This window comes from Nicotiana tabacum, chromosome 16 (assembly GCF_000715075.1).
Source record: "Nicotiana tabacum cultivar K326 chromosome 16, ASM71507v2, whole genome shotgun sequence".
NCBI classification, from domain to species: Eukaryota; Viridiplantae; Streptophyta; class Magnoliopsida; order Solanales; family Solanaceae; genus Nicotiana; species Nicotiana tabacum.
The window spans coordinates 90,461,686-90,473,885 of NC_134095.1; the positions used below are offsets into that span (position 1 = coordinate 90,461,686).

The following is a 12,200-nucleotide window of genomic DNA, read 5'->3' on the forward strand; positions in this document are numbered from 1 at the left end:
CAAAGGCGGTGGTTGCAGATAAACATGAATTTTGTAGAAAATTGGCATGCATGAAACCTGTCAATAGTTCCTCTACTTAAAGACACATTTGGCCCCTTGGCTGGAGGGGGAGTTTGTTGGGCTCACGCCCATGTTGTCCAGCCAAAGGCCCAATGGCCTAATCCTATTCTCTTTTGGTTTCCATTCCGATTTGGAATTGGATTCAGTTTATTCCTATTTTGAGTGAGTTTTGGCTTTAAAAGAAAGCATCACTCATGATCTATAAATAGGACAACCTTGGAGAATTATTCTATGCTCATTGATACAAGTCTTTGAAAAACTTAAGCACATAAGAGTGGTTTTTGAGAGAGCTTTCGTCAAGAGAGAAGAGAGAAGAAAAATATTTGTTTTGCTGCAAATTCTTATTCCGACCAGCCAACATTCAAATCACGTTTCCGATTCGTTAACCGTTGGATCGGGCTGAAATTTTGACAGTGTTCGTAACATCTTGGTCTTGGATTTGAACTGTGGAGATCGGATTTGGTGTCTCGTAGAATCTAATTTCGAGCCTCGAACAACAGCTTCGTTTTTGTGGATTCTCCTCTTTTTCCAATTGATTAGTTGTTGCTCTTGTTACAGTTGTTGCTCCGTCTTTGGCACTTGTTGTGTATCCAATTTGGAGAACTTTTGTAACCCTCTTATTGTTATAGTGGAGTTTTTTGGATTTTTGTGATCCCGTGGTTTTTACCTTCAATTTGAAGGGTTTTTCACGTTAAAATTTGGTGTTCTTTATCTTCTTTATTTTTGGGTTTGCCTCTTCCTCATCATAACAGGAATAACACCAAGCAATATTAATTGAATCCAAGTACAGAAAAATTGGTTATAAATTATTGATGCAAACTTCATCAAATATATATATGTGCTACCATAAGACGTTCGGCATAGTTTATGTACGTATCTATGAGCTTAGATACTTCATGTTATAAACTGTTATAATTTATGAGTAAATGCAAGTTGTACTTTGAAATTTATTGTTCCCAAGAATTTAGGGCCCCAAGAATTTAGGGGCCCCAAGAATTTAAGGGCCCCAAAATTACTATTTCTCTATATGTAGTATATAATTTATATAATTCTCGCTTATTATTGACAATTTTATTTCTTTGTTTTCATATTAACGTTGATTTCTTCCTATGATTAGTATAACCAAATTAGTTTTCTGCCAATCTTATTTTACATTTTTACTGAATTATTTTACTCTATTATCATGTAACTATATCTAATAATCTAGCTTATAAGTTATTTTCCTCACATAAATTATACTCCCGTCATTCCAATTTATATGAAGGTGTTTGACTAGGCATGAAGTTTAAAAAAAAGACTTTTGAAACTTGTGATCTAAACAAATCATAGAAACTTGTGTAGCTAGAAATCATCTCATTAAGGGTAAAGAGAAAAATTTACTGTTGAATTATTACCAAATATAGAAAGGTATTCTTTTTAGGGAAGTAAAAAAGAGAGTGTCACACAAATTAGGATGGAGGGAGTATATTTTCTAGATTCTCTCATTTTAGTTGTGATGTGTTAAATTCATTCAATATTTTGTACTTTATAAAACCAAGTTCTTATTTTTTTTTTCATTCCATGCTTGTCTAATTTTTTAAATAACGATGCTCATTAAATATATATATATTTATTTAAGGCCTCTTATTAAGGCTTTGCTTTAGGCCTCGGATGCTATTGAGCCGCCCTGGTCATCAGTAAATGCAAGTTGTACTTTGAAATTTTCCAAACTTGTAGTTAGCATTTTCGTTGAGACTAATGTTATAAATTTTGGTGAAAGAGTAAAAACTTCTCTTTTTGGACGGTCAACTTATTCATCTTCATCCTCGTCATTCTTTCTATTCCTTCCTATTCCATTCTAGAATAGACGACTAATATTAAAATAATAAGTGAAATAATCGTCATCTTGTTAGATTATTATACGTGCAGCGAAATCAATTTCAATACTCACATGTATCAAATTTCATACAACTAATTATATATTATACAACTTATCTACAACATATCTATAACTTTCATACTTCTCTATTCTTGACACTATTTCTTATTACACAAATATAATTTTTATACAAATTTTATACAATATGTCTTTTGTATATTTTATATCTGATTTATACATAGTGAAAATAAATTTCATACAACTAATTATATATTATACAACTTATCTACAACTTTCATACATTATTTCTACCTAGTTATATACAACTACAATATCATACAACTTAATATAATTTTTATACAATATTGTGCAACTTTCATACAATATTTAAATAAAAAATATATATATAAACAACAGAATACAACTTTACTACAATTTCGTAAGTATAATGTATGTCATGTCGTCGTCTTCTTCTTCTTCTTCTTCTTCTTCTTCTTCTTCTTCTTCTTCTTCTTCAAGTTTCAATATGAAATTCAGCCAAAATCAAGTCTAATCTTCACCAAAACACCCTCAAATTTGAGATATAAACTCCAAATCATATTCCCAATTGTTTGCAACAACACCCAATCCAAACAAATAATGGTTTTTGAAAACCCAAATTCGAATTCAAAACTTCAAAGCTTTTTAATGGCTGTCAATGGTGGAATTGCTGCTCCCTTTTCCTTTGCTTTACATTACTGGAATTAGAATTGAGAGATAGAGAGAGACGTAGAGAGAATTCCCAATTGTTTACACCCAATTCAAACAAATAATGTTTTTTGAAAACCAAATCGAATTCAAAGCTTCAAAGCTTTTTAATGGCTGCCAATGGTGGAACAACTGCTCTCTTTTCCTTTGCTATATATTACTAGAATTAGGGACTGAGAGAGAGAGAGCAGGAGGGAGAGAGAGCACATGAGGAAGAGAGAATAAGGATTGAAAATAATTGATTCCTAATATAAAGGGAAACTTATTTAATTCCTAAAGTGTATATAATTAGTAAATTTATATATAGGATGTAATTAAAGTGAAACTTGAATAAAGAGGGTAATAAAATTTCCAATAGTATATAGGTATGCACAAATCCCTTTTCTCATTATTTATGTACTACTTCAAAGAGCAACTAAATTTGGTGCATGCATCGACTAACAAGGAATTCTTTTCTCCTTGTCGTTATAGTTTATCAATTCATCTAACACGTGATGAAGTCACAAGACTCATGAGGTTAAAAATAAAATGGAGCCTCTATTTTCCACAGTAAACTAATGGAGCATTTGCCGAAAAGGATACTTAGAACCAAAAATGCCACATACCAAAAGTAATCACATATAAAAAAGGCTATAGTTTACAAATATTTATTGAGGAATCTTGATTTTAGTTTTCTCCAAAAACAAAAAAATGAGATGCTATCTCTGTATAATCATGAGGAATATAATTGAGCTAGTTCATCTGAGAAGGCCTTCCTAATGACATCCCTCTTGAGCTTCAAAGCTGCAGTAACAAGGCCTGATTCTGGAGTCCATGCTTCCGCAAGCAGCTTGATCTTCGCTGGGATCTCAAACTTTTCCAAACAAGCAGCCTTCGCTGCCTGTACAAGATAAGTGGAGGTAAACAAAATTCAATGAACACTAGTATTCACAATATAACCAATAACACTACAGTCTAGACGACAATGGTATTTAGCTCCGAAAACATGGAGTAGTCCAGCAAATGTTATGGTTACACTCAAAATAGATGAGGCCTTAACTGAGTGTTAAAAAGGAAAAGGATTCTTCTTTGCTAATGACAATTGATAAACGATGTTGCATCAGTTCATAAAACATTGCTGAGGGCCAATGCTCGCCATAATGGTGATAATGTGTTACATTTTCTGTTATCGTGAATAATGAGATATATGGGGTTTCCCTTTCAAAACCACAAAAGTTATTGACTAGTAGGTGCTATAAAATATTTCAACAATGGACCATCCTACAAGTAATTGTAGTTAGTGTTCAGACTATTGAGTTGCTAAATCATCTGCAAGTCATGTTTAAATAAAGCTATGCAAAAGGAAAAAGAAGGAAAAAGAAGAAAAGAAAAAAGAGAGAAGCTCTATATATTTGCATGCACGAAAATACCTTCACTAAGGAAGCATATACTTCCTTGACAGTTTCTTCATTCTGACATAACTCTGGGAAATTGCCAAAGTCAATACCGTGCTTCTTAGCCCAGCCTTCCACAGCAGCCTGAGCGGCAACCACTATAGCTACACAATAACTGTGGAAAGGATTGGCATGCAACATTATATTGTCGACATAGGGACTGATACTAAGAGCAGCCTCAACCTGCACATTGATGTATCAACTCCCACATCAGTAAATAAAAAAGTGTAGGGAGTTAAGGCTGTGAAACCAGGAGAATTTAGTCTACCAATGTGCATACATTTTGTGAGCTAGGATAAAAAATACCATGTAAGAATACTAGATCTGTTGAAGACATAATTAAGTAAATAAAACTGTGCTCTCTCTAACAGCTTAAGCTTGGTTCAAGTTTCACCGTCGCCCAATATTAAAAAAAAAAATTCACGTGCTTGGCTCATAAAAAAGAATCAAGCCTGCATCTAAGGGGACCCGTTGAAGACATAATTAAGCAAACAAATGTGTGCTTTCTCTAAGAGCTTAAGCTTTTAGATGAGATGGTTACACACTTTAAAAAGATCGCACCTTTCCCAAGGAAACATATTCTCCGTGCTGAAGTTTAACAATGTCCTTTTTACGGTCAATTATCTCAAGGCAACCGTCTGCATGAAACTGCCCTATGTCACCCGTGTAGAACCAACTCATTCCTCTCTCGTCAACCTTAATACAGCAAAAAAGCCCATTGCAATTAAAAAAAATACCAGTCATAGTTGTAACACAAATACTCATCAGAGCATACAATGTAGAGCAATACGTACCTTGTATACTTCTTTCGACTTCTCCTCATTTTTGAAATATCCGACGGTAACATTTGGTCCACCAATAACAATCTCACCTCGAGGCATTGGGGAATCACTTGTTAGATATCCACCCTCAGCCCAATCTATCAACTACAGATGAAAGTACTACATTAAATTACGAGTATTATCTGGTGAAAGCTAAAAAGATTGATTGCAGAAGCTATCATATAGCTGTTAGAGTTTATAATGGACTTGAACAACAAAAATGGTTTGGAAAGCAAGAAGATCAAAATGTAACACGGGGAAAAACAGAATGGAGATTTGAAGCACAAATTTTATGTTACAGGTTGCCGATGGATCATGATGTGGTACTCTGTCAACTTACAAAAGAACCATCTGAAACTTAAACCATATAAAGCTAGGCACAGGAACAAGAGCATTACATAAAAGATAATATGCAAACCACAGGATTTAACAAATAATTGTGAGAGATGCAAGTAATAAGATTACTGCAATGCTTTCTAAAAATTTGAAATGCATAATTCTTGACCTCAAAATGGGGTAATTCTCTCCTACTTGCACAAAGAAATGAAGCCAATGACCATAGTATGATACAAGGACATAGAGGAATGTCAAGCTTTGACTCTGCTCATTCTACTTTACCTTGATGTATGAGCAGGGGAGTGGAGGACCAACACGTCCGACAGAAGTATCATCATAATCACTGAATGTTCCACCAGCACAGGTTTCAGTAAGACCATAACCTTGGCCTATTGGAGCACTAGGAAAATAAACCAAGTAAGATGAGAAGTCTGCAGAAAAAAAAAGATGCTAGCAAGAAGAGAAGATTGCTTGTTACAATGTAAAGCTGAATATTATTTGCTATTGTTGTTGTTGACAATAATTTACTAAAATATCAATTTGAATGTCTATTTTGATGGAAGTGGAGTCCTTAATTAAAGCATCATACTTTTTATTAATTAACATAGAATTTCATCATTCAAGTAATGTACGATGCTAGTTATTAATTAGAACACAGGGCGAAAACATCAAAAGATATGGCCACACTAAAAGCCTAAAGGTTAAGTTTTTCTCAGGGTTCTCTTCCTATCATCAGGCAGATAAATATTTTCAAGTTATCAGCTACTAGATTTACATCATTAGAAACAGCAGATAGACAACATTACGTCGAAGTTTCTTTAAATTGGACACTTCAAATATAACAGTTAGTGGCAAAGAGAACCTAAGGGGAGAACAAAACCCCAAGGGACAGCAACAAGTGTTCATTGGACACTTTACAATATAAAAGTTAGTGACAACTAGAATTTAAGGAGAGGAATAAAACTTTCAAGGGGAAGATAGCAACAAGAGTTCCTATGTCCGCCACAAAAACTATCTAACTTCTTAGTACGTTGTCTAGAGACAGGTAGATCAGTCAGTTAGTAAAAAGGTCAAAAGTGGTGAGATTGATTGTAGACTTTAGAATGTTGAAAGAGATATTATATGCGGCCAGATTAACCTTGAGACTATAAGAAACAGGCACTGTTGAAGTTGAGAAGGTAACTCTTGCTGTCAATCTATTTTCAAGTAGTAGTAAAATCATTACACAATGCAGATATCAAGCAAATGCTCTAGAGCATCATCTCAATGGCCTATGGGGATCATGGTCAGAGGTCAATTAGAACTTTATATATTAGTTTCATTTGGTATCAAACTAGTGAATCCCTCAGATCATTGTATTCTGTGATGTGAGGTCAAAATTGCTACAATGAGAAATGTGCATATTAAGCTTTCAGCTCATTTATGTGGGGGCATAGTTTCGGAGTTACTCACCCAAGGCATATGTTGATAAATCTCTGAGTATCTCCAGAGAGGGGAGCTCCTCCTGACAGGATAAAACGGATACGGCCGCCCAGAATTGCTTGAACCTTCTTAAACACTAATAAGTTCCAGAATTGTTTTTCTAAGCCCCAAGCTCCAAACCAATTACCATTAACTGCAGACTGTCTGCGAGAATATGCCAAATCAAACAGCTTTTTTGATAATCCGCCTGCAGCATCTACCTGAATTTTACCAATGTTAGCTTCACGTACCAACATCACGTGATAGGTATGCAGAAGCAACCAAAAGAACTAAGAAAAGATATCTTTTGAATCCTAAGTTATACCTTTTTGCGCACGCCATCTCGAACCCGATCAAGAATTGCTGGGACAGCTGCCATCACTGTTGGCCTTAACACAGAGGCATCTCCTTTAGTTCCTTTCTTTATCTTATTTGAAGTATCAGTAAGAGTCAGAGGAGAGCCATATCCTATAGAACCACCAATCCCAGGTACTATGGTCTGCAGAAAAATCAGAATTTTAATTTATTAGATACAAAGTAAAGACATGAACAAATCATACACCCAACATATTTGGTAAAACATTGGTACATTACCTCTGCTGCAAGTTCGAGAATATGAGCAAGCGGTAGGTATGCTAAGTAAACATCTTTGCTTCCAAGACCGGGTACAATTGTCAGAACAGCAGAAGCTGTAGCTAGAACGCTCCTGTGTGTCATCATCACACCCTGTGCACCAGATAAATTGTTAGTGATTTTGCAATGATTGTTATTTTTTCTTCCTAGAGAATTTCTCGACTCATCCAGCTACTTGAGGAAGAAAACAATGCAATAAAACTTTGGAAAAATCTCACTTTCCTAATACAAGTTGGTGAACATTTTTAGCATTTCCGACACCTTTACCATGAAGATGTTGAATTAGAACAAGAGTAAGAAAATCCGAAATCTCTAGTAAATTCAATTATCACATTTTCTGCGCCTTTTTCTCTCTTTAATACTAGAGATTATCTTAGTTCTTTTCATCTACTTTTATGGGTATCCTGAGCGAAATCACCTATTCCTCCCTCAAAGGATATGAAGCAGGTCTAAATTAGAAAAACAAAAGGATTGTAAGCTGTTCCTCCAAAGGCTAAGGCTCACATGCAATGTTCCAAATAATAAGACTGTTTTCAACGATTTGAAGCAGTGAGAGTGAAAATTAACCTTGGGCAGGCCAGTACTTCCGCTGGTATACATGATCACAGCAATATCAGCTGCAAGAGGTAAATCTGGGTCAACAGGGTTTTCTTGGCCAAGCTTCTCCACATCAGAAAAAGTAGTCAATGTCCAGTTGCTCCCTGCGGCAACCAAGGCACTTGATGGAATCTCATCCATGCATATCACACGTTTGACAGTATCAAGTTGTCCACTAATGTCTACAAGTTTCTTTAGTTCCTTTTGCCCGCAAATGACAGTAGTAACCTCTGTCTGAAAAAGAGAACTAGCTGACAACGAGCAATATGTAGCATATAAAACACTTCAAGAAGAACAGAATGAACACTTGACAGAGTACGTGAAAACACAGAAATATCTAATGAGGAATACATAGAAATCAGATTAAGATTCCATAGCATATTCCAGCATACCAATAATATCTTAAAGGATGGAATTTTAAACAAAGGTATCGATAAAGGCAAAGTGTCAATTCTCAAGTTCTCGAATATCTAGCATGGATGAGTTGCTGCAGTACTATCTTGGTACTGTCTGACATTTTTTTAAATAAAGTTAAATCTACTGATTGGGCAAAAAAATAATTCATGGATGAATCAAACTTTAGCTAAAAGTGGAATGCTGTCCTTTTCTAATTTCAGCCAGAAGCATGCTAGAGCTTCATTGAAGAGATTATGACTCCCTCAAATAGATTAAGAGAACAAATCTGATGAAGGACTCTGCAGGAGATTATCAGTTTCAACCCAAAACTAACGATTTCATCGTCGGGGGTAATTCATTTGTCAATTTACCTTTCTTAAAGTACCACTGTCTAGCCTCTAGGGTATTTCAATATATTCCTATGTTTTAAGGCTTTCCTTGTGTCTAGTATAGAACTTCAACTGAAGTTATAGAAGTATGAATACATTTTAACCTACATGGGGGTCATGGAGGAAAATATAATTCATTTCAAACTGCTTCACGTGGCTAAAGTGGCCAGTACAAGTTGAAAAAATGAAGATTAAGAATAATCCATGGAAACTGAAGAAAGTGGAGAAGGCAAGTCAGACCGATGCTTGACAACAGATATCAGTAAAAAGAACGAGTTAGCATAGCATCAAGCTCATATCTGAAAACGGATTTCGAGGAATAAACATAAGTAAATATGATTATCATTCTACCATAACTGATCTGTTTTCCAAAAATTGTACAGTGATAATCTTGAGCTTTGCATGTTATTTCACGAGAAGAGATCTTCAATTCTATCTTAACTAGGAAGGACTATATTTAGCAATTAGCATCACCTGTACAACAACAACAATAACAACAACATCGTTTTAGTCCCAAACAAGTCGAGCTCGGCTATATAAACTTCAGTAACCATGTTTTTCCAGTTAATTCCATCTCAGAGCACCATTATAAAATCATTTTTTTTTCTTTACTAATTGAGACAGTTCCAATTACTACATCTAGTACAGGATTGCGCACACAGTGTTGGTGTCACTAGTAAGCTCTTCCAAGTATGATCTATTTGTTATGCATAAAACACTATTCTTGAACCTGTTATGTATGCATGTTCTGATTTGTGATTGAGAAAAAAAGAGAGAGAGACAGGAAGAGAGATAGAGCAAGAGAGAGAATTGACCTGATTTAATGAGTAACAGAGGGCCTCTTCACCAAGGGATGCATAAATAGTAACCACTGTCACATTGCGTCTGAAGCAACTCTGGTGTAGACAAAGCGACTCAATGTTATGTCATTGACATGGCAAAATGTACAAAAACACTATTCATATATTACTAGATTCTTAGCCGTTTATCGACGTGTTAAAAACATATTGTCTCTTCGAGTATCTCAAATCTACAAATGAACTAGTCCATAAATGTCATCGTCATCAGTGCAAAGAAAGACTGCATAATCAGTTTCCAGCCAGGGGTTCGGGTGGAAAGAAAAGAAATCTCTTTGCTATGTTAGTACAGAAAAAAATATGTACCTGTAATGCAATTAACCATTCTTCACATGTATCAGCAAAGATGGCCACACGTTCTTCTCTTTTGTGGCCAAGTTGTGCCAAACCGGAGGAGAAGTTGCACACAATCTCAAATGTCTGACCATAACTCAACCACTTATACTCACCCAAGTGAAGTTTCTCAAATGACCTTCCATCCGCAGATATTTCCATCTCTCTGGAAAGCAGTTTCCGACTTCCTAGTAACTTCTTGTGATAGTACTTCTTGCATGAATACTCAAAAAGCTCGGCCAGCGTTGTGATTCCTTCCCACGCTGTTTCTACCGGTGCACTAAACCGGCGGTTTCGGATAGCATAGCCAGGTTCACCACCAACATCAACAGGCAAGCCTCGCTTTTTCCGCCTTCTTCTATTCTGAAGGAGAATAGTTACAACTAGAGGAACAAGAACACCAGCAACATAAGGCCCCATCTAATTTACCCTGACAAAAGCAAACAATACACTTTCTCAGACTGGTCGTAGATAATGGTAAACGTTTTCGAGAGTGATAATTTATGTATCATCTAAAGAGACAGGGAGGGCAACAGAAAGGTTCTCAACAGTAGATATACCATGGACACAAATTCCCTCCACCCTGCAACAAAGAAGAACAAGAAATAACAGGACTATCTGCAATTGAACAGTTTAAGATATTTTGTCATACTTTTCAGTTCTTCCTACTTTTTCCATTCTTGTCTTGTAAAGGGAAATTGTCAAAAGATATTCATTTGTTACCCAGCATGAAAAATAAGGGGAAAAAAAAAACCTTTTTAGCCTCCAGCAGATATTCCAAAACAACATCATATCAACAGGTATGCACAAGTTTGAGACAAAAACTACCTAATGATTGGGGTGTGGCAATCTAAAAGGGCAGCCAGTGCACTAAGCTCCCGCTATGCGCGTGGTCCGGGGAAGCCTAATTTGCTTTTCTTTTTTCCACCTTTCAGTATTTCTTAAAAATGGTAAAGGCCAATCAGAAAAAGTCAAGCTACAGTTCCCACTTCCAAGAGGGTCTAGAGTTCAAACAATCTATAAGTTGTGGAACAAACCAATCAAACTTCATAGTTCTGACTGCTTCAAGAAAAAATGAATAAATGCATGTTGGGGGAAAAAATCAAATCTTTAGCCATCAAATTAGCAAAAGATTACATATGCAAAAAGAAAACAAATAACAGAAAAAATAATAATTGGAAATGTCATTACTCAATGTGCTCTACTGAATACACCCATTCTCAAATTCAACAAGTCTAAGCTAGATTACACCTAGTTTCAAGATTCAGAAATGAACAGCAAATCCATCTTCAGATAAATGACAAACGAATGTGTGGAATGAAGAAAAGAACGTACCTTTACCTTGAAGAATCCCAGAATTCAGCTGAAAGAAAAAGTAGCTAAATTAAGTGGGGAGGGACCAAAGAAGGCTGTAGGTTTGGTATGTTGGTTTGGCGGAGGGATCGAGAGAGTGTCCAAAGTTGGAGTTTCAGCCTCTTTTGTTCAGCTACTGGGCAAATGCTTCGTTTTCTTGTTTTCTTCTGTCAGCTATTTCTGATTTGGATTCATACACGTGGACTAAGGGTTGATTTGGCTGATGGAGATTGCAGAGTGCCTTGCTGAAATGGGGTGAGGTCCAAATTGTGGTTTTTTTGTGTTTAATTCCACTAGTTTTACAGCTTGTTTGGATGGTCGTTACCAGTTGTATCGTATCATATTGTTACTTTAAATACAATATTTATTTTGATTGTTACTTAAATTTTATTGTATCGTATCATATTGTCCGTCGTTACGGAACTATGAAATATGTTACTTTATGTAACGACCGATTTAGTGTGGTCGCGTTGATTCCTTGTGTTTTCTCTCAATCTCACCCTTCACCATTATTAAATAATTTTATTTTATCATTTACCCTACCTTTTTATATATTATCTCATATTTTTTCTTTATAATATTGCAAGTTTATTCATCATATTACTGGTGCATGATACCATGAAACGACGGCAAAACGACACAATCCATTCAAACATTGTATTCATCAAACGATACAGTACAATACGATACGATACGATACATTATGAAACGATATGTAACAACCATCCAAACAAGTTTAGGATACTGCATTTTAGTTTCAATGAATAAATTATTTTTAAAAATTAAATATATATTATTAAAAGAAGCTAAGTTTGACAATTAAAATATTTACGAAAATATTTGGTCTTTCACTAAATATTTTTTTATGAAAAATGAGTCCTTCAAAAATTTTACCAAATAATAAAGACTCCTAACGAAAAAGCAAA

The 12,200-nt window shown here is 35.3% G+C and overlaps 1 protein-coding gene across 3 annotated transcripts; it reads right to left on the reverse strand.

The window, feature by feature from the left end:
- Positions 1–3,260: 3,260 nt before the first annotated feature.
- LOC107799429 (long chain acyl-CoA synthetase 9, chloroplastic-like) lies at positions 3,261–11,466 on the reverse strand. 3 transcript variants are annotated; one of them, XM_016622541.2, is made up of 12 exons: positions 11,257–11,466; positions 9,895–10,351; positions 9,547–9,627; positions 7,917–8,180; positions 7,311–7,442; positions 7,042–7,215; positions 6,708–6,937; positions 5,538–5,655; positions 4,893–5,024; positions 4,660–4,794; positions 4,075–4,281; positions 3,261–3,545 (listed from the first exon to the last, which is right to left on the reverse strand). In XM_016622541.2, the coding sequence occupies exons 2-12, from the start codon at positions 10,339–10,341 to the stop codon at positions 3,378–3,380; spliced, it is 2,088 nt and encodes a 695-aa protein (XP_016478027.1). In that variant the 5' UTR covers positions 10,342–10,351; positions 11,257–11,466; the 3' UTR covers positions 3,261–3,377. The 3 variants fall into 3 exon arrangements, with proteins under 3 accessions (XP_016478027.1, XP_016478028.1, XP_016478029.1); XM_016622542.2 differs by having other exon boundaries at positions 11,263–11,400; XM_016622543.2 differs by lacking the exon at positions 11,257–11,466 and adding an exon at positions 11,113–11,240.
- Between the last annotated feature and the right edge of the window lie 734 nt (positions 11,467–12,200).

Bases quoted from the DNA above. Each gene is read 5' to 3' on its own strand.
- LOC107799429 (XM_016622541.2), bottom strand. From the start codon at position 10,341: ATGGGGCCTTATGTTGCTGGTGTTCTTGTTCCTCTAGTTGTAACTATT. The intron at 4,282-4,659 runs GTGCGATCTTTT...ATCAATGTGCAG, and splicing joins AATATGTTTCCTTGGGAAAG to GTTGAGGCTGCTCTTAGTAT. The intron at 3,546-4,074 runs GTATTTTCGTGC...TATCTTGTACAG, and splicing joins TATATGCTTCCTTAGTGAAG to GCAGCGAAGGCTGCTTGTTT.